At 42.9% G+C, this 21,623-nt stretch overlaps 1 protein-coding gene across 1 annotated transcript in view; it reads right to left on the minus strand.

Annotated features, from left to right (window-relative positions):
• TPH2 (tryptophan hydroxylase 2) overlaps positions 1 to 21,623 on the minus strand; it is a 91,289-nt gene that overhangs the window by 39,161 nt on the left and 30,505 nt on the right. The window contains exons 6-8 of the mRNA XM_061639729.1: positions 20,262 to 20,458; positions 12,403 to 12,538; positions 1,256 to 1,382 (exon numbers count right to left, since the gene is read on the minus strand). Of these exons, the coding sequence (XP_061495713.1) occupies positions 1,256 to 1,382; positions 12,403 to 12,538; positions 20,262 to 20,458 (460 nt within the window). The remainder of the gene's footprint in view (positions 1 to 1,255; positions 1,383 to 12,402; positions 12,539 to 20,261; positions 20,459 to 21,623) is intronic.

Genomic DNA, 21,623 nt, shown 5'->3' on the forward strand with positions numbered 1-21,623 from the left:
AAAATATCTAAATATTGGGTGTGAACTCAAGCCTCATGACTGTAGGGGCTTACACATATCCATAGATTCCCCACTGCAAGCAAGCAAGCACCAATCATTTCTCAGGTCACTGAAGAAAACACTATGAAGCACCTGCATGAGTGGAGCTCTACATGTACACCAAAGCTGCTGATCACTGTCATGGTGAAAACAGAAGGATTCTGTGTCCAAAAACCTAATTGATCTATTTTATGTGGCATACACCATGCTTGCACATTAGCCGCTTGTTTTCTGCATTGTTGCACACTTTCACAAATATTTCTGATTCCCCCTTCCATGACTTTTTAAACCTTGTGCACTGTAAATTTCTTTCAATATTTATAGTCTTACATTCCACTGTAGCCATATATTCAACACAAAGACTTAAAGCAATATTAGGGTTTTGTCTTTCTCTGCAACAACAACAAACGTATTAAAAGAGACAGCTGTTCCATACATATATGTAGTATCCTTCCTGATTCCGACGTTCCTAGTACATATGTTAGAGCTCTGATCAGACAGAGCTTTCACTCACATAAGGTCTTCCTCTCTCCACTGTGCCAGACAGAACTCCACTACATTCTTCTCCTTTGCACGCAGTGCTTTCCTCAGCATTGTAATGAACGAGGAAACCCCATTCTCACAATTAGCGTTGCAGCTTGCTTTTCACCCAATGGGCTGGCATCATGATAAAAGCTTTTATAATATTGTTTGTAAAAAAATACGCTGGGAAACACAATATAATGAGTCCAACATACCTCATTGTCCCAAATCTATATTCTAGAGCAGCCTTTCCCAACCAGTGTGCCTCCAGATGTTGTTGGACCACAACTCCCATCAGCCTCAGCCAGCATTGCCAATGGCTGAGGCTGATGGGAGTTGTGGTCCAACAACATCTGGAGGCACACCGGCTGGGAAAGGCTGTTCTAGAGGTACTCAAGGAAACTGTTTTGGAATTTGAGAGGTTAAGCTTTTGTAAAACAGAGAGAGAGAATCAGAATCCTACCATTATGCCACTACCTTTAACAATACACTCACAGCTGCCAGGACTTTTTGTGCCACTGAGGCTCACACGCATAGATTAACCACAGGCCATTCAAAGGAGTAAGGGTGGTGGGAATGTTGAGCTAGGGGAACTGGGTGGCCTGTTTTCACCCTGAAAAACACTCCATTTATTCAACATGACAGATTCTTAAGAATTAAGCAAAACTCACACTCTAAAAACTTAGTGACTCACAGTGGCAAGTTTTTGGACATCCTCATCAGATGCTCCTAGGGAGGCCAATCCAATCTCCTGGGAAAACTGAGCAAATTTAGGGTCAGCGAGCAGAGGCACATGTCCCAGAAGTTCATGGCATGTATCCCTGCCAGGGAATTAAAAAGTAAAATTAGTATGTATATAAAAGCATCATTGGATTTAGAGCACTGATACATGCGCACCTTTTCACCAGTCCTGAAACAGTTCAGTAGGGTTTTTTAAAAAAAAATTCCCTTTGTAACCATTAAAAGGTTTGTTTACAAAAATTAATCTTTGGTAGCTGGAGAATATTGTGGGTTGTTACTTTTTAAACTTTCCGTCCAGATTCACATCGTTTATCTTCTCCAAAGTATTTTTTGGTCTGAACAATGTGAAATCTGGCAGTGCCACTCAGTCACTAAAAGAAAGAAAACCCATTCCAGTTAACTGAAAAATTCTTAATCGTTCTTGTTTTTCAGCACTAAAAAGTGATGGGATACTATAATCTTTATTTTTGTGTTTTACATGTTGTTAGTTGCTTTGAACAACTCCTTTGGGTGGGAATAAGCAGGATATAGATTTTGGTGTAAATAAAATAAGTGCCCATTGTCTCTGTTTTCAAGCAAAGTAATACCTGACATATTTATTCTGGTTTTTTTTAAAAAAAATGCTATGCTCTGTTCCCCATTATATTCCAATCCTGATGTCCCCCATCAAAAGATCACAGTATGTGCTTGAGTTATTAATATCAGCCCATCCACTATTGTTCACGGAATCACAGACATGCACACAAGAAACATGCTATGCATGAACAGGACAATAAGAAGCAAGCAGGATTTCCCTAGTTTGTCCATTTTCTGTATTCATATATCTGGGACAATATAGAAACAGACATCATGGGGGTTATGAATAGAGACTTAGCATTCATCTTCAATTCTGAACTGCCACCTTGTGCTTCCTGTAAAAGACTTCATTGTTGGAAAGAGGACCACCTTGTTACCAGGTAAACAATAATCCAAATTCTGCTGCAGGTGAGAAGCTCATGTGTCAAGTTTCACATTACGATGCCCCCTTCTTTCCAGTACCAAGCATTTCTCTACAGAAGACGTGAGAACACTCTTGAGTACAGAATGATCACCTCTGTTGGTTTTGGAACTTGACTTACTATAGTAACCTTTCCTCACAGGCACAGGGCTGTAAGGTCACTCAGTGACAAAAAAAAGGAGGTTATATCTAACTAAGTCATAGAACAGACCTATTGAAATGAATGCATTTAAGTATGACTAACATTGGCTATCAGCCATTCTTTGCTGCAATTTCAGTTGTTCTCAAGTAGCAGGACTGAAAAAGACCTTTTGCCCCTGTATGAGACCCTTCGAAAGCTGCTGCTAGAGGGTAACATAGGGTCTTTCATAACAGACATATAAGTGAGACATCTTGTGAAACCCCCAAAATAACCCAGTGAGGACTAATAATGCTCAGCCACAAAATGCTGAGGGTTTGTTGCTGTAAGGTTTATTCTAACGTGCAGCTAGACACATTTTATTTTGTACAATGGCAAAACATTTTGTGCAGTGTGAAATAAGTTTCTATGCAGTTGAGCATGTGGGATTTTATAAGGAGTTACGTAGTTTCTAAAAAAGCAAAAGATGAGAAAATAAAAAAATAAAAATGAGAATAAAAACTGGTTCCTTTCAAATCTTCATAACCTTATACTCTTAAGTCAGTGCCTTTTCGGTGAAAAATTAGCTGCCAGTACAGAAGGACCCCACTCATACTGCGGGTTATGTTCCAGATCCTCGCCAGAAAGTAAAACCTGCCGAAAAGCAGAACTCCATCAATAAAATGGCACCTGATGCCCAAAAAACGCCGTAAAAGCGGAACAAGCACCGAATGAGTGGGGCCTTACTCTAATTGAAAGCCGCCGTATTAGCAGAACACCAAAAAGCATTCTGTACTCATATCTTGATAAAAGTACTGTGGGTGCCAGCACAAATAGCTGGCATGGGCAGCAAAAAAAGAAGTGCAGGTACTCCATACTGGTGAACACTGTCACAAAAAGACACCCTCCTAATGGTATATTATGGGACTAATTTATTGAATAGTTTGGGGGCGGGCAGTGTGCTGGCTGCTTGTGCAGTAGGGAAAAAAGCTTAGAATAAACCCTGTGTTGTAGGGAGAGAACATAAGAACATAAGAACATAAGAAGAGCCTGCTGGATCAGGCCAGTGGCCCATCTAGTCCAGCATCCTGTTCTCACAGTGGCCAACCAGGTGCCTGGGGGAAGCCCGCAAGCAGGACCCAAGTGCAAGAACACTCTCCCCTCCTGAGGCTTCCGGCAACTGGTTTTCAGAAGCATGCTGCCTCTGACTAGGGTGGCAGAGCACAGCCATCATGGCTAGTAGCCATTGATAGCCCTGTCCTCCATGAATTGGTCTAATCTTCTTTTAAAGCCATCCAAGCTGGCGGCCACCACCGCATCTTGTGGGAGCAAATTCCATAGTTTAACTATGCGCTGAGTAAAGAAGTACTTCCTTTTGTCTGTCCTGAATCTTCCAACATTCAGCTTCTTTGAATGTCCACGAGTTCTAGTATTATGAGAGAGGGAGAAGAACTTTTCTCTATCCACTTTCTCAATGCCATGCATCATTTTATACACTTCTATCATGTCTCCTCTGACCCGCCTTTTCTCTAAACTAAAAAGCCCCAAATGCTGCAACCTTTCCTCGTAAGGGAGTCGCTCCATCCCCTTGATCATTCTGGTTGCCCTCTTCTGAACCTTTTCCAACTCTATAACATCCTTTTTGAGATGAGGCGACCAGAACTGTACACAGTATTCCAAATGCGGCCGCACCATAGATTTATACAACGGCATTATGATATCGGCTGTTTTATTTTAAATACCTTTCCTAATTATTGCTAGCATGGAATTTGCCTTTTTCACAGCTGCCGCACACTGGGTCGACATTTTCATCGTGCTGTCCACTACAACCCCGAGGTCTCTCTCCTGGTCGGTCACCGCCAGTTCAGACCCCATGAGCGTGTATGTGAAATTAAGATTTTTTGCTCCAATATGCATAATTTTACACTTGTTTATATTGAATTGCATTTGCCATTTTTCTGCCCATTCACTCAGTTTGGAGAGGTCTTTTTGGAGCTCTTCGCAATCCCTTTTTGTTTTAACAACCCTGAACAATTTAGTGTCGTCAGCAAACTTGGCCACTTCACTGCTCACTCCTAATTCTAGGTCATTAATGAACAAGTTGAAAAGTACAGGTCCCAATACCGATCCTTGAGGGACTCCACTTTCTACAGCCCTCCATTGGGAGAACTGTCCGTTTATTCCTACTCTCTGCTTTCTGCTTCTTAACCAATTCCTTATCCACAAGAGGACCTCTCCTCTTATTCCATGACTCCTAAGCTTCCTCAGAAGCCTTTGGTGAGGTACCTTGTCAAACGCTTTTTGAAAGTCTAAGTACACTATGTCCACTGGATCACCTCTATCTATATGCTTGTTGACACTCTCAAAGAATTCTAATAGGTTACTGAGACAGGACTTTCCCTTGCAGAAGCCATGCTGGCTCTGCTTCAGCAAGGCTTGTTCTTCTATGTGCTTAGTTAATCTAGCTTTAAGAATACTTTCTACCAGTTTTCCAGGGACAGAAGTTAAGCTAACTGGCCTGTAATTTCCGGGATCCCCTCTGGATCCCTTTTTGAAGATTGGCGTTACATTTGCCACTTTCCAGTCCTCAGGCACGGAGGAGGACCCAAGGGACAAGTTACATATTTTAGTTAGCAGATCATCAATTTCACATTTGAGTTCTTTGAGAACTCTCGGGTGGATGCCATCCGGGCCCGGTGATTTGTCAGTTTTTATATTGTCCATTAAGCTTAGAACTTCCTCTCTCGTTACCACTATTTGTCTCAGTTCCTCAGAATCCCTTCCTGCAAATGTTAGTTCAGGTTCAGGGATCTGCCCTATATCTTCCACTGTGAAGACAGATGCAAAGAATTCATTTAGCTTCTCTGCAATCTCCTTATTTAGTACACCTTTGACTCCCTTATCATCCAAGGGTCCAACTGTCTCCCTAGATGGTCTCCTGCTTTGAATGTATTTATAGAATTTTTTGTTGTTGGTTTTTATGTTGTGGTGTGGGGATGGAATGGCACATCCTAAAAGAATGCATGGCTAGCTTGCTATCACTGAGCAGGAGCACTCCACACTGAAACATTTTGTTACAGGTCCCATTGTTTGGGGTTAATTATGTGAATTCAAAAGGCTGCTCACTACTTTGAGCCATTTTAGTTTGCCCTAATCAAGATACTGTTCTTCTGTTGCTTTTGGATGTTTCTCTATCCCTCTGTTGCAGCTGGTTCAAGGTTTGCCAAAAACCATTAGTCAAGCTAGTGATTGTTGCTAGCATGAAAAGATTCTAGAGTATGTCCAAAGCAGTATGAGACTTTGAAAAAAAATCCATATCCTTTTATACACATGAGCAATTCCAGAGCCAGGAGATGATGTCCATGGACAGGTGCTTCAGTGTACTGATTACCTGTGGGACAGATGATCTAAGTTACTGAAGACTTCCCTAAATCTGTCATGACTTTCAACATCATGTCCAGACTCACAGCAACATAGCAAATGTGCTACCACAGAAACAACACCAATGCCAGTTAAGTGTTTTGGATGGTAATGTTTACTAGCATGAGTTGAAAGACATTATAATAAACAAAGAAATAAAATAATTCAATGCCAAGAAACCACAGATATTTCAAAAACAGTATCCATCAATATCAATACAATTCCTCAGTTCTACTTGTAGTGGCTATGGCAGCCACATGCTTTCTCTGCCACTGCTGCTTTGGGAGTGGCACTATTTGCCACACTCCACTGGGGCCCCTCACACTATTTGGTGATGGATGGGCATTGGTGCTTGGGAGCGAAGCTTAGCTCCCATCTATATTAGCTGTCTGCCATCTTGAGTTACCCCAAATACAACATCCTGGCCCACAGATGTAGGAAATCTATGAATTTCATAGATTTATAGGCTAGGACATCATATTTTAGATAACTTAAAATGGCAGGCAATCGTCATAGATGGAATCTCAGCTTGGCTTCAATTCAAAAGAGGCACCACCACTGAAAAAAATCTGGCAAGAGGGGGAGGGGTATTAGTAAAAATTGGGTTCTAAATGTCAATTAGTAGATCCAATCAAGGCCCATGCATACACTGCCAAACTCTGGCCTATGCATCAACCTTCAGCGGATTCATCACTCAGGTTCTATTTGGTCAGCAGCAACGCAGTGAAATGAAGAGGAAAAACACAAACAAACCACCAAGTCAGAACAGTAACTGAAACAAAAACATCAGTTACAAAGTTCTCAAGAATTAGATTTTGTAATGAAAAACCATGTTATAATCATAAATGATAGAACAAAATAAAATAACTGAAAGTTACATTGGTAATGTTTGCATAAACTTAATGGTACTATGAGCCAGTGTGATGTAGTGGTTAAGGTGTTGGATTAGGACCTGGGAGACCAGGGTTTGAATCCCCACATAGCCATGAAGCTCACTGGGCGACCTTGGGCCAGTCACTGCCTCTCAGCCTCAGAGGAAGGCAATGGTAAACCCCCTCTGAATACCCCTTACCATGAAAACCCTATTCAAAGGGTCGCCTAAGTTGGAATCGACTTGAAGGCAGTCCAATTCCAATGATACTATAGGACTGATAGAAAATAAAACAAAGATAATATTTGAAACTACAGCAACTTAAAATAACTTAGAAAATATCTTAAAGTGATGTGAAATATATATTTACATAAGCTAATTAATTAAAACCATAAAATATGAACTAACAGAATAAATAATATATTTTCCTCCTAACACCCTCCAGCCCCACTACTCGTATATTTTACTCTAAGTTTCCTATAATATTATATTACCTACGAATGGGTAGGCCTGAAACCTTCTGTTTCGCAAAACAAAACTCAGGGCAGAGAACAGATAGCAGTAAGAAAATAAGAAAAAGTAATCCAAAGGCAATCCCCCCCTCCCCACCAAAGAACAGCTAACACACCAACAGCTCAATACAACTTTTATATCAACCAGCAAAACTAGATCAGGGGTTGGAATTATCCAATAATATTACATGAATTTTAATAATTGCGGGTGAACTCCCAAAATATGCAGACCATGAATTCCCACACTTTGACTAGGAGGGGGATAAAACAAGCCCCTAAGGTCCTTGCATCAGTGATTTTCTACTGGTACCTGTGACAGAGTTTCAAAAACACATTTGTAGTATTCTTTCAGTTCAACATTGTTTTGGCTATCCAACATCACTGTACCAACTTCTTACCAGAAGCTCTCATCTGGCAACGGAAAGTGCAACATTTACAGAACTACAAGTAGCCTTCAACCAGAATGACTCACACAGCACAAAAGTGTCCTCCATCTTAATTCATCATGGTTTCACTCTAGCTGCTCTATTCTGTGCATCCACTTCTAATCTGACTGCCATATATAAAGGTATGGGGGTCCAACAATTAGCTGATTAACAATTAGTGGTGTGGCCAGGTTGAGCCAAGGTGGTGATGGGCCATTCCAAGCACGTGGGGCCACGGCTGTTGCCTACCCACCTGGCCAACCTGTCTAGAACAGAATATTTCATTTTCTTATTTCAGAAAAGAGCTTCTAAAGATAGGACCACCCTAACATCTCCAGGCTCAAAATGGATGCCAGTGGAGATGTGCATATAGACACAGAGACTAAAACAACCATGATTACATTTCAAGGTAGGACTGTCTTTAACTTCTGCAATGCTGGACATGTACAAAACTGATGAAAAACCCTATTCTGTTTCATTATTATTACTTCAACATGTTTATCTATTATTTTTATTCTGTTATCAAAGTGCCCTAACTTAAAACATGAGAAATAATGGCTATATGATCATTTGGAACATGAATGTAGATAATATCTGCAGTGTTTGCTTCTGAGTAGTTTTTAACAAGTTGGATCCGCAAGAAAATATTGCAGTATGTCCTCTTCCTAGCATGAATGTTTGCATTCGGGGTTCCAGTCAGTCTTGCCCTCCTTGAGGACACTATCAGCTGGAAAGACCTCAAGCAAGCCACTCCACTTCCCCTCCTTCCATTTTTCTGGTTTTCTTTCCCAACTGACAGTCAATATTCTGTGGCTACCGAGCATGCTTCCTGGGTTTTTTGTTTGTTCCCATCAGGGTTTTTCTGGTCCTACAAACTGCAGGGTTTTCCTGAGGATGCTGGTACTTCCCTCTTCTTTCTCAGTGGTCCCAGTTTGGGCTCCAATCCTGTTGGCACTTACTATCCAAGTTCAGTAATAGAGACTGTCATGGACTCTTGCCCCCAAGGGCCAAGATTTGCATGCTTCAGACCCAATTCCCACCCTTAGGGCAATTGATCTGGAACCCAATCACCAAATTCCCCTTGCCAAGGCTGTGCAAACACCAACCCTGCAAGGTAGAAGATAGGCTGCCACCACCCCTTCACTGGTGCAACTCTGAGCTAGGGGAACTCAGACCCCAGAAATAGGTAAACCAAGGTTCAGTGAGACAAGAGCCAAACTTACACTCCTTGTCCAGAAACCTCTGGTAAAACCAAAATATACTTCTGCTTAACTTCTTGGTAGTTTTGTGGTCAAATTGTCAAGGTGCTGGATTCAGAACCACCTTCCCCCTCAATGAACACACCAGGTTAATAAGAAGTAGCTTTATTAAAATATAAGTGCACATTAATATATAGCAGCAAAACAATTCCTCAAAACCTCACACCCAACCAGGGGTTCAGGTATAACATAAGAGAGTTCACACACACAACAGAATATAATAAACTATCTAGCCTCATCTACTTACTTAGAGGTAGTTGTTGATAGGTCTCATCTCTCCTCAGAGAGAATAGTATCAGGATAACAAGAAGTAGTGGAACCCCACATAGGTAATCACCCATCAAGATGGAAATCCAGGAGAACAAAGGCTATGGGTCTCAGACCCTATACTTAAGGAAAAAGAAACCCAACGGTCCAGGATGGATTAACCAATCAAGGGCTTTCTGATGTAATCATGTTCCTGAAGCTTCTTCACTTTTTCGCGCCTTGCAGGCCCCCCTCCCATCTCTGATCTCAACCTTCTCAAGCCTGCATGGCCTTGAGTACCAGGCTCCCACTGATTAGCAGAGATAAACAGGTGTTTCTGTTCAGGCCTCCCCAACTGCTTGCAGCTGGAAACAAAACTTAAAATTTTCCTCTCACAGAGGCCTGTCTTCTTCCAAGATGTAACTCTCATGGTCCCTTGTAACTGAGCCATGATACACAAACCATGTTAACAAATGCACAGAAATTTACAATTTCATGACAGAGACAGCGACAACAGAACCCCTTTGGTCACATTCACAACATACATTTAAAGCACATATATACCATTGTAATAGTCATGGCTTCCCCCCCCCCAAAAAATCCTGAGAACTGTAGTTTACTCCTCACAGAACTACAATTCCCAGGACCCTTAACAAATTACAGTTTTCAGTATTCTTTGGAAAAAGAGATGTGCTTGAAATGTTCTTCACACCATACTCAGTTCTAGGATTCGGTTTCAGGAAAGAATTGCCAGCATTGAAATGCGCCATAGGCATCATAGAGGGGGGGAACAGACTGGAATTAGAATATTGACTGCAAGTGTAAGACAGGGTTCATGAAGTCTCTAGATTCAGCTCAATACATGTTGCTCTTCAGAGACGATGCCCTCCAGCAGTAGAGTTAGAGAGTTATCTCACGCTAAGTGACACTCTTGAGGTGCTTGCTGTTATACAGATAAAAGCCAGATGGTAACAAACTCAAACAACGAAGGCTCATCTTGTTTAATAATTGATCAACAATCACAGCAGGCCTGGGCATTTATTTCAGAAAAAAAATGACATCAGGAGCTTGCAAAGCCTGTGCTCTGTGAATGCCCTGCATCCCTGGAGCCTGTCCACATTGTTTGCTGCTTTGCACCTTCCTACTTTTAGGTAGATACAGAAAAGAAGCCATGGCATAAAGGGCAGGTGCTCCTTTTCCTTCCCCGGCACAATAGGATAATTTTCTCTCTTCTGGAACGTTAGGTGAGTTTCACGGATGTTGCTTCTCTGTCATTACACAGACCATTAATAGTAGCGGCAGTAGAAACAGCTGGACCCTACCCTAGAGAAAGGAGGTGGGAAGTGTGCAAATGCACTTGATTTTGACAGTGTGTGCTTGGCCCAGAGGCATGAAACAGTTCCAAGAAAAAGAAATTAAATGGCAAGCATTGTGAAATACTGCAACATCTCTAACCTAGTAAACCAATAGTGTTTGTTAACATTTCTCCTCTCACCTTTCCTTCCTCCAAGGAGCTCAGGGGGCTGTGTACAGTGTTCTCTGCTCTCCTCCTCCCTTCTCATTTTATCCTCACAACAACCCTGTGAGGTAGGTTAAGCTGAGAGAAAGCAACTGGCCTGAAGTCACCTAGTTAGCTTCATGGGCAAGTGGGGATTTGAACCTAAGGCTCCACAGCCCTAGTCCGGCACTCTAACCCATTAAACTACACACAGGATACTTCCAGACTGTTGCTATTTTTGGGTGCAATTCAATCACATACTGGCAAATTCAGATTTGATTTGGTGGTCTTGCACAGCAAACCTGCTCCCCCCCCCAAAAAAGCAGACTTTTTGCAATAAGGAAAGTGATGGAGAAATGCACAGGAAAGTGCTTGATGCGGCACTGCACAACATCCCCACAAACATATCAGAATGAATGCACAATCAACAGCTGATGTCTTCTAACCTCCACAAAAGCATTATGCAAGCAAATCGGGACAGATGTTCAATAAACATGTGATCTGGAAGCAACTACACTGTGGCTGTGAACACACTAGTCGCCCACAGCAAAGTGTTTCCATTAGCCACACATGGAGGGGGAATGGCTTGATCTGCTAATCACTTGTGAAATCTTTTTGAAACTGATTAAAAAAATGCACTCAAGCTGATCTCATCTGGTTTTACAGTAAAAAGGGGCAGGGTTTGACTAGAGTGGTGTGTGCCGATTTCAGAAGAGAGAGGTGGAGACGCACCAGAACCAGCAGAACAGTGAGTGTGTTTCTACCCTGTCTCTCTGTGTACACTGAGACTAGAGCAGCTCCTTTCAGACAGGAGCATTCTCCATTTTGGGGGAGCAGAGGCAGATGCTTCTCCCTGTGTTTGAGGCAACATGCAATTATTTCTCAGAAACAACACCCATATCTCTGGTTGTTATGACGTACAGAAAATTTAGTCACAGCAAATGCTCTTCAACTGTAAACCACAGTGTGATTTAATCTTGAGCAAACCCAAAGCATAGGCTGTTGAATCCTGATGTGAATCAGTGCCCTCCCCATCACCATTTCACACACATTCAAAGCGCAAGCAACCTTGAATAAATTAATTACAGAGATTGTCCACCTCCCAGTGGACCTTTTCAATAAAACTTGTAGCATAAACTGCCCCTAATTAACGGGTAATGTATTCACCATAAGTTGTGCTAGATGCCAGCAAATATCTGACTGAAAAAAGAAGTGAGGCATTTTTACTTAAAGTATCAATGAAAAAAATGCAAGCAAGAGTGGAATCAGATGACTTTGTTTTCTATATTGAAAAGTTTAAATTTACCTGGGTGGTAATCATTAAGATGTTTACAATGCAATCTTATACATGTCTACTCAAAAGAAGTAACTCTCATTGAGTCCAGTGGTGCTTACTCTTCTTATTACAGCCTTATTCTGGAATAGTCTCAGAGATTCCAATGAAAACTGTTGTAATTTGGTTGAGAATTTAAAATTCACTACCTTTTTACAAGAGCCAGCATGGAGTAATGGTTAGAGTGATCAACTAGGACAGGGAAGATCCAGGTTTAAAACCCCAGTCATGAAGCTCAGTGGGTAATCTTGGGACAGTCACTTTCTCTCAGTGCAACCTACCTCACAGGGTTGTTATAAGAACCAGAAATGATGGGGCACGGGTGGGGGGAGAAGAGAACAATATACATCACCCTGAGCTACTTGGAGGAAGCATAGGAAATAAATGTAATAGATGCTAGATTGTGACAAATGATACTCACGGTTCAGGAGTGTAGAGAGGATCAGAGCCATGGCGTATGTATTGGGTACAGTGGAAAACTCTGTAGGCAAGGCCAGCTAAGAAATCACGAGGTGACAAATATCCAGCAACTGGTCTGACTGTGAAGCCAGACCTTTCTGAAGTCAAAGAAAAACCAAATTATTTGAAAAAAGAAAACATAAGCTATTCTTACCAGAATTGTTCCTAAAGAATTGCATGTTGTTTGTACCAAGCAGACATTTCTTAGCAAAATAAAATGGATGAACTGGTATAGATAATTTAGTGGAGGGGGGGACACCAAGTTTACAATGTGCCAATATCACAAATCATTCTCCTGTTTTATATACAGCTTCAAATTATGGGGAAAGAAAATCAGGGCCACTTCATACACTATACTTAGTACAGGTTTGAACAAAGCATTTTATGTTTAGCATACTCATAAAATTGTTAACATGTGCACCCAGCAAATACATGTTGCCAGCAGTTGTATCATGCAGGTAGATGCAAAAATTATCTCGATGGCAAGCAATTTCCTGCTTTGTGTACATCTGGTAGCAAACACTGATTTGTTTCTATGTATATGTGCCAGTGAAGCCTCTGGTAGTTCATGAAATCTGATGGCAGATTATTCATTTGGATATCATCATCAAACATTCTAAAACAACAAAGAGTTTTGTGGTGCCTTAAAAGTTTAACAACTGGATTACAGCATAAATTTTCATAGACTATAGTCCTGTTCATCAAATGTATAAAGTGCTATCCTGAGTTGCAGGTACATATATACATGATGGGGCAGGGATGGTGGTGACTGTAAACAATGAGATCAAAAAGAAAGGAAATACAGAAAAGTAGAGATGGTGAAAGTTATCTTATCAATCTATCTGTCTATCATTCCATTCCATTTAAGGATTGCTTCCTATAAAGTTATATCAAAGCAATTTAACAATAAAACCATTAAAACAGTTTCATATTTTTAAAAAAATCTCAGGTTCACTACAGATACAGACTAGGATAAAAATCTCTACAAAAGGCTTTCAGCAAGAAAGGTCTTCGATAGACACCAAAAAGACAGCAGAGATGATGCATGTCTTATATGTACCGGAAGGGAGTTCCAAAGGGTATGTGACACCACACTGAAGGCCCAATCCCTACACTGTACAGTGGATCTCATATGATGGTCCTCCCCTGAAGAGCACAGTGATAGGCTGGGTATGTAAGGGGTGAGCCAATCTTTTAGGTGTCCTTGTCCCACACTATATAGGGCATTATGGGCTTCAGCACCAGCACCTTGAACTTAGCCCGTACCTAATTGACAGCCTGTGTATCTGCAACTGAGGATAGCACTTCAGGCATCTGATGAAGTGGACTGTAGTCCATGAAATCTTAAGCCAAACATGTTATGCCTTTAAGTTGACACAAGACTCTTAGTTATTTTTGCTGAAAGAGGCTCACACAACTTCCACTTGGGAAAACATTTCCAAGTAGGCCTAAAATATTCTGGCGTCTATATAACATTTTAAAAGCAACAGTGGCTGACGACCCAGAAATGAAATTTAAGCTAAATGTGTAGTTATTTTCTACATGCAAGAAAGCCCTGAACAACCTTTTTCAATACAAACACGTCAACTTCAGATGCGCACTCCCTCCATTTCCTTCTACTCCTTGTCGGAAACATCTCTCTGTAGAGCCATTCCAAAACCTACAATTGCTTTCGAACAGGCTGGTTCTTCCGAAGCTCTTTCTTCTCTCATTAGTTACTGTTTATTGGAGAATGAGCCAAACATAGTCCCTTTCAAAAAAAAATTATGACTGTTTGGTTGAGAGCCTAATTTTGAACCTAAGAGTGCTTTTCTGTCTTCAAGCAAAAGGGAAAAAAGGAATCGTACTTCGACGTCCTTCCTCAGGGACCAAGAGAACAATGCAGGAAGCACCTTTGAAAGACAGGAGCAGGCTCAAAAAGCAGCGATCCAATTAACGTTAAGTGCTGGCAGCCATAAAGTCAGAATAAAGGAAGGAGTGGGAGTTGGGGCAGGTTAGCTTTTCACGGCATACACTATTTTTTATTGTCAATTGGAAAATCTTCCTCAGATTTGCTTTGACTTTGCTGCGCTTCTAGAGGGTGGGGGAGGGGATGCCTCCCCCGCAAAGTTAAACATTTAATCTTTATAAGAAAGATAGGCTCTCAGAACTTCTTCACTAATAACTTCCTTGTGCCTTGAAACACGAAAGAGGTCATCGAGGGCATGGAACAATGAGTGAATGCAAACTATCAGGTTGATTTGAACTAAGAGATAAGGGCAAAGAAGTTTGGCATCTGCCTCATCTTCATCGGTTAAAACTGTTTTCTTCAGAGTCCTCCCACAGCAATTTCTACAGACTGCAGCACATGCAGCTTCAGTGACATTTACCCAGGCTAAAATGAATGTGCCCCACTTCGTATCAGTGGAAGGATATGGAAGGACCCAGGCTATGGTCTGAAGGCACACGAGGCCAGCATCAGGTCTGGTCAGTGCCTGGATGAGAGACTGCCTGGGAGCTATATGTAAGCCACCTTGGGTTTCTATAACCTTTTTATTCTCCCAGGCATTTTAATCTATTATTTTAATCTATTTTTAGCTCTTATTGTTTAATTGTTTAATATGTATGCTTTTACTGTTTCTTGTGATTCTATTGTATTTTATTCCCTGTTGTGCACCGCCCTGAGAGCCTTTTGGCTGTGGGCGGTATAGAAATCGAATAAAATAAATAAATAATAAATTTCTATCATGAAAAGAAAGGTGGGGTATAAATGTAATAAATAAGATTGTGGTCTTAACAGACAGCATATGATAGAGTCGGTGTATGTGATACAGTGATTGGATCAGGGGTTGCCCACAAGATGGCCTCTAGATGTTGGACTGTAACTCCCATCAGCCCCAGCCAGTACCTCCAATGGTCAGGGATGATGGGAATTGCAGTCCAACAACGTCTAGAGGGCACTGTGTTGGCTATCCCTGAGTTAGTGTGTCAGACTAGGACCCTGGTTCAAATCCCTAATTATCCATGAAGCTCACTGGGTGACTTCAGGCCACTTGCTCCCTCTCAGCCTAACTTACCTCACACAGTTGTTGTTAGGACCAATATAAGCCATCATGACCTCCTTGGAGGGAAGGTGAGATTAAAGTGAAATAAATAAATAAATAAGACTTAAAAACAGTTCTCCAAAAGGCTAGAAGGAGAAGCCTTCTGACACCACTGTGCGGTGCTATGGAACAAATGTAATGACCATATTAGAGAAGTTGAAGAGGATAGTGTTTTTATTTGACTACACAGAATGCAACTGAAATTAGATTGCCTCTCAGCCCATCCCAGATTTGATGGTAAGCTGGTAGGCAGCAGAGCTTGGAAAAGTTCCTTTTTTTGAACTACAACTCCCATCAGCCCTAGGCAACATGGCCACTGGATTAGGCTGATGGGAGCTGTAGTTCAAAAAAGTAACTTTTCCAAGCTCTGGTAGGCAGGGAAGCCTGGCAGATGAGCATTGCCTTTGGGAGGGTTTAAAAAGGAGAAACTACCTTCCCTGCCATCCCCCCCCAGCCTCCCAGAAGATGAGTCACAAGTAGCAAAACTGGCAGACAATATTTCCATCTAAATAGAAGGTTTGGAGCAACCCAACAGGTGCATCTTCCAGCTAGGCTCTGCCTGAAAGTACACAAATTTCCAGCTCAGTTATCACCTCAGGGTAAAGGTAGCAGGGAGCACCTGCCAACCTGTTTCAAATTGGAGAAGCCCAACACACACACACACACACACACCACACACACACACACACACACACACACACACACACTCACACTCACACTCACACTCACACTCACACTCACACACACACACACACACACACACTCTCACTCTCACTCTCACTCTCACTCTCACTCTCACTCTCTCTCACTCTCTCACTCACTCACTCACTCACTCACTCCCTCACTCTCTCACTCTCTCACTTCACTCACTCACTCACTCACTCCACTCACTCACTCACTCACATCACTCACTCACTCACTCACTCACTCCACTCACTCACTCACTCACTCACTCACTCACTCACTCACTCTCCTCTCTCTCTCTCTCTCTCTCTCTCTCCTCTCTCTCTCTCTCTCTCCTTCTCTCTCTCTCTCTCTCTCTCTCTCCTCTCTCTCTCTTCTCTCTCTCTCTCTCTCTCCTCTCTCTCTCTCTCTCTCTCTCTCTCTCTCTCACTCTCACTCTCACTCTCACACTCACACTCCACTCTTCTTTACAATCATCTCATGCGGCATGAAAAGGCCCTAGGGTGTGTGACTGTTATGACCCTGGATAGATGGACTCCCCATCTTATAAAGACAAAATGCAGTGAACAAGGAGGCATTGTTAATATTAACGTATTGTTATGAGCATGGGGGGTTGGAATGGATGATTTCTATGGGTCACCTTTCTAGCCTCTGATCTGGAATCCTATGCCCTGGGGGCTGGCTCTGCTAGCCAGATGAATCTCCTTTGTTAATCAGATGGAGTGGCCAGGTAAGATGATGGGCCGATCAGTTGCCCCACCAATTGGTGAAATGGGCCAGGAAGATCCTTTTGTTATTGAAACTCTTCAGGAGAGGATTCTCCTCCCCCTCTCCTGGGAGCTAGCAGAGGTGTGCTAGTAGTTTGAGTGCGTTCTAGGGAATGGCTGGGGCTGCAGGCATGCAGAGAGGCTATCCCTCTGCATCATGGCTATAGGATGCCCCTGCACCCAGATGGAAACGCTGGATATTGGACTGCTGATGCACTGAACCCCTCCATTCTTGAGCTCAGGTTGGAATGTGTGTAAATAAATAAACCATATTTCATAAAGACACCGCAGTCTCCGCTGACCTTCTTCCCAAAGGAAACCAAACCCTGGATGAGTGCAGGGACCCCTGAAATCTCACTGCTCGGAGATTGGGGGAGGCGCACAACACTGATGTCAGAGCGGGATTGAGTTTCCTGGGAGAAGCATTGGGAGCAAGGTGTGCCTGAGTCAAGATAAAGGGGATAACAGTAACCCTCCTGGAACAGATGAGGTTGATGTTCCAGCAGTATAGGAACAAGAGGACCAGCAGCAGAGGCAATTGGACCGGGAGCAAAGGCAACGTGAGCACCAAGAGGAATGGGAGCAAAGACAAAGAGATCGCCAGGAGCACTGGCAACAAATGAGGGAGATATTGGGAAGTACCTTTGAAGAGGAGAAGGAGACCCCATGTGATTAGGTGAGAGCCCAGCCTGATCAGCCACTACAAGGGGTCAAGGGTGACCCAGTCCAGCTGCAGAGCACCCAGACTGGGGTGGCTAAAGAGATCCAGAAAGTGGATGGGCAGGTAGCAGATTTGGACTGTAAGGAGTTGCAGTCAGTAGCAGAGAAGGAAGAAGTTTTGATTGTCCAGGAGCCTGCCAGGGGGGAAGACAGCAGAAAGCTGGAAATGAAGCCCCAAGATTTGAAGGAGGACAGCCTGGAAAATGAAGAGGAAGAGGCCTCGGAAGAAAGTGAGCCAGAGTCTGGAGAAGAGATGCTGCTGATAGATTTCTCTGCTCCCTGTGTGCCTGCTGTTAAGGAAAAAGTGCAGGAGGAAGATAAAGCCTTGGAGAAAGGTAAACTAGAGGCTGGAGAGGAGCTGCCAGCAACTGGAGAAATGGCTGTGCAAGAAAAAGTGCAGGAGAGGCCTGAGGTGGGAGTGGAAGTCCAAGAGGAGCTCCCAGCGCCTGGAGAGATGGGTGAGATAAAATCCCCAAGTGACTTTGTCCCTTGGGTGCCCCATATGGTCTTGTGGGGTGGGATGCAGCTGCTATGATGGGTGCAGTCCCTGGGCAAATTACAGCAGTGAGAGGCACCCAGCACCCTGTGAGTTTGGAGGGCAAGAGACACTGGGAGGGTTACCTGCCTCTGTTTGGGCCCATGTTTCATACTGGAGATTGTGGTAGAACAGAGAAGATTCCTTTCTGCCAGCCTGGGTGGACTAGGCCAGCTAATCCTGAAGAAGATCCCCCCAGATAAAGACTTGTGGCAGAACTTTGATATGGCGTTTGGGGCAGGAGACCAAGTGGACTGGCTTACAGACTTTTTCTCAGGGCAGAGAGTGGGCAGAAAAATGGCTACAGCTTGCCATGTGCTGGTGAGGAAACAAATCTGTTCCTGGAGAGGAGTCCCAACCCCCTGCAGGCAGCAGCAGGGATCAGCCTGGACTGGGAACTCCATGAAGCCCCAAGACAAAGCACCATGTGGCCGACCGCATGGTCTGGGGGTGAGCTTCGTGCTTATGGGACTGTGTACTGATGGGACTGTGTACTGATTTGCTGTAGGAATTTTTCTGATGGTTTTAGTATATTGCCTTTTTGAAATGCTGTTGATTTAATGCTGTTGTTTAATGATTTTTTAGGAATTATGCTGATAGTTTTTTTGTAATAAGATTTTAATGTTTAGGATTTGTTATTCTGTGACTGTTGGATTGTGGGTGTATGTACAACTGGTTGGGGGAGCAAGAAAAAATCTGCATGTGGTTGAGGGCATGCTTAAACATGTCAGGAACTCAGTATCTTGGCCACTGCCAAGTTATGAGGACTGGGAGCTCCAAGAAAGAAGAGGAAGCCTAAAGAGAGAGTAATTAATTGAAAAAGTGCTGTAAGGGAATGGAATGTTTTTTGTACTTGTGTGGAAATGAGACTGTAATATGACTATGTTTTAATGATGTATATTTCAATGTCTTGCTAACCTGTATCTGTTATTTCTTTGTAGGAAAAGTTGTTATTCTGTTGTTTGTTTGCAGGTCTGGGACAGACCTTTTTTTCAGAGAAGGGTGTAGTGTTATGAGCATGGGGGGGGTGGAATGGATGATTTCTATCGGTCACCTTTCCAGCCTCTGATTCTGAATCCTATGCCCTGGGGGTTGGCTCTGCTAGCCAGATGAATCTCCTTTGTTAATCAGATGGAGTGGCCAGGTAAGATGATGGGCCGATCAGTTGCCCCACCAATTGGTGAAATGGGCCAGGAAGATCCTTTTGTTATTGAAACTCTTCAGGAGAGGATTCCCCTCCCCCTCTCCTGGGAGCTAGCAGAGGTGTGCTAGTAGTTTGAGTGTGTTCTAGGGAATGGCTGGGGCTGCAGGCACGCAGAGAGGCTATCCCTCTGCATCATGGCTATAGGATGCCCCTGCACCCAGATGGAAAAGCTGGATATTGGACTGCTAATGCATTGAACCCCTCCATCCTTGAGCTCAGGTTGGAATGTGTGTGTGTAAATAAATAAACAAACCATATTTCATAAAGACACCGCAGTCTCCGCTGACCTTCTTCCCAAAGGAAACCAAACCCTGGATGAGTGCAGGGACCCCTGAAATCTCACTGCTCGGAGATTGGGGGAGGCACACAACAGTATTATAAGACTAACGGTGCACATTTCATTGGTGCACTGGGCTTCTAAGTACAGAGTTTACTTGCTTGTTTTGTATTCAGATGTGGTTTAGGGCATGCATATTCAGAAAGACACATGTCATAATAGAGAAGTTCTTGAGGGATTAGTGGTCTGCTGGGACTTTTATGCAAAACTTCCTCAGCACAGCAGCGAGGATTTTCTCGCTGTAACAGTTCCTCCAAGGAGAAAATGTAGAGACTCCTGAAGGGCTTTTTTCCTGCATACAGATTTGTTTCTGCTTACTCAATATGAATAATTGTCCTGTAAAGAATAAAAGTATAACCAACTCTCATTATTTGGCCCTCGCTCAACAGGAAGCTGGTCTGAGCCAATTTTGTGACACTTGAAAACATTTACTTCATGATAACAATTATTCTCACATTTTTACAGCACCCTGTTCAGCTAGAAGCCCTTACCTTTAAGAAACATAGAAACATCCTCCAGCTGGGGGACATTATCCTCTCTATAGCCACAATGCTTGGTCAACAAAGGAAAGTTTTTCAAATATTCTCGACAAGCATGAGTAGGGTACAGTTTAGTCAGTTCCCTGAACACAACTCCCCACGTTTTTATTTCTTCAGGAGTATAGTCCACTCTAGGAATCGGCTGGCCGCTTAGGGAAAAAAATGACAAAAGACACAATAGTTTTGAAAACAAGCATCTCTCCACTTATATCCTCTCACCAACCTTTCATCAGGAGAAAGGGCAGGATATAAACTGAATGAATGAATGAAGCCCCGCCCCAAATCCCCTAACATGGGCAGCCCCGGTGCTTCAAAAGAAGAAACAAGTACTTTTCAGATAACCCACTGACAAGCTGCATCCCTGACCTGCTCCTGTCTCCAGCAAAGCCTGATATTGTGGTTGCTTCACCCCCAGAAATGTCTCCTAGTGCTACTGCCAAAGTATATCCTCAAGACATTCTCTTCTCAACTAGTATAGTAAGAAGTTCACTGTCCAGTTCATACGATGTTTAAGGACAGGGGTGAGAAACCGCAGGCCTTAGGGCCAAACACAACTCTTCAGGCCTCCTTATCTGGCCCTCAAGACTCCCCACAGGCCACACCACTCACTGCCCTATCTTGCAGCCTCCCTGAGTGTTTTTGTTTGATTGGAACATGGTTTGGAGGGCAACCAAGAGGTCTTCTGTATCTTTAAAAGTTGTGCAGGGGTAAGGGAGAATTCCACCTTGTGGTTTTTCCCATTACAGAGTTGCAAGAACACCTGCACTTGGCTGACCTTCTCTTCTCCTAAAGATACAGGGTCAGTCTCAGGCCGAGAACCTGGCAACCCTAGTACCATAGGATCTGACCTGTGCTCTCTAAAAATTCTGATATCAACAGTGCACAATCCAAAAGAGAGTTGTTATTATTATAGTGTACTTTCCCCCATGCTACTATAATAATAATGCCCTCCACTTATTTTGGACTCCAACTCCATGATAAAATGTTGAAGTCCAAAACATCTGGAGGATACCAGGTTGGAGAAGGCTGATAAAGTGCTTTTCCTATGTATTCAGAGCACATCATATACATTAATCTCAGTAACTTCAGTGATCTTAACAGTTTGCAACGTAGGTCTGTATGATTATGGAAAGCACAAAAAGAGAGAGATCCTAATAGGTGCAAAAAGAGTTTAAACCAAACATGTTGCATTGGACCAATGCATTTTGACAGAATGTCTTTTTCCATCCAGCCACTACTTTGGAGGCTTGTTCAGCTGGGCTGACAACGGAGAAAGGGTTAAGTCAGAGATCAACATCAGGATTTTATTTTCTT

Source organism: Rhineura floridana, chromosome 8, assembly GCF_030035675.1.
Source record: "Rhineura floridana isolate rRhiFlo1 chromosome 8, rRhiFlo1.hap2, whole genome shotgun sequence".
NCBI classification, from domain to species: domain Eukaryota; kingdom Metazoa; phylum Chordata; class Lepidosauria; order Squamata; family Rhineuridae; genus Rhineura; species Rhineura floridana.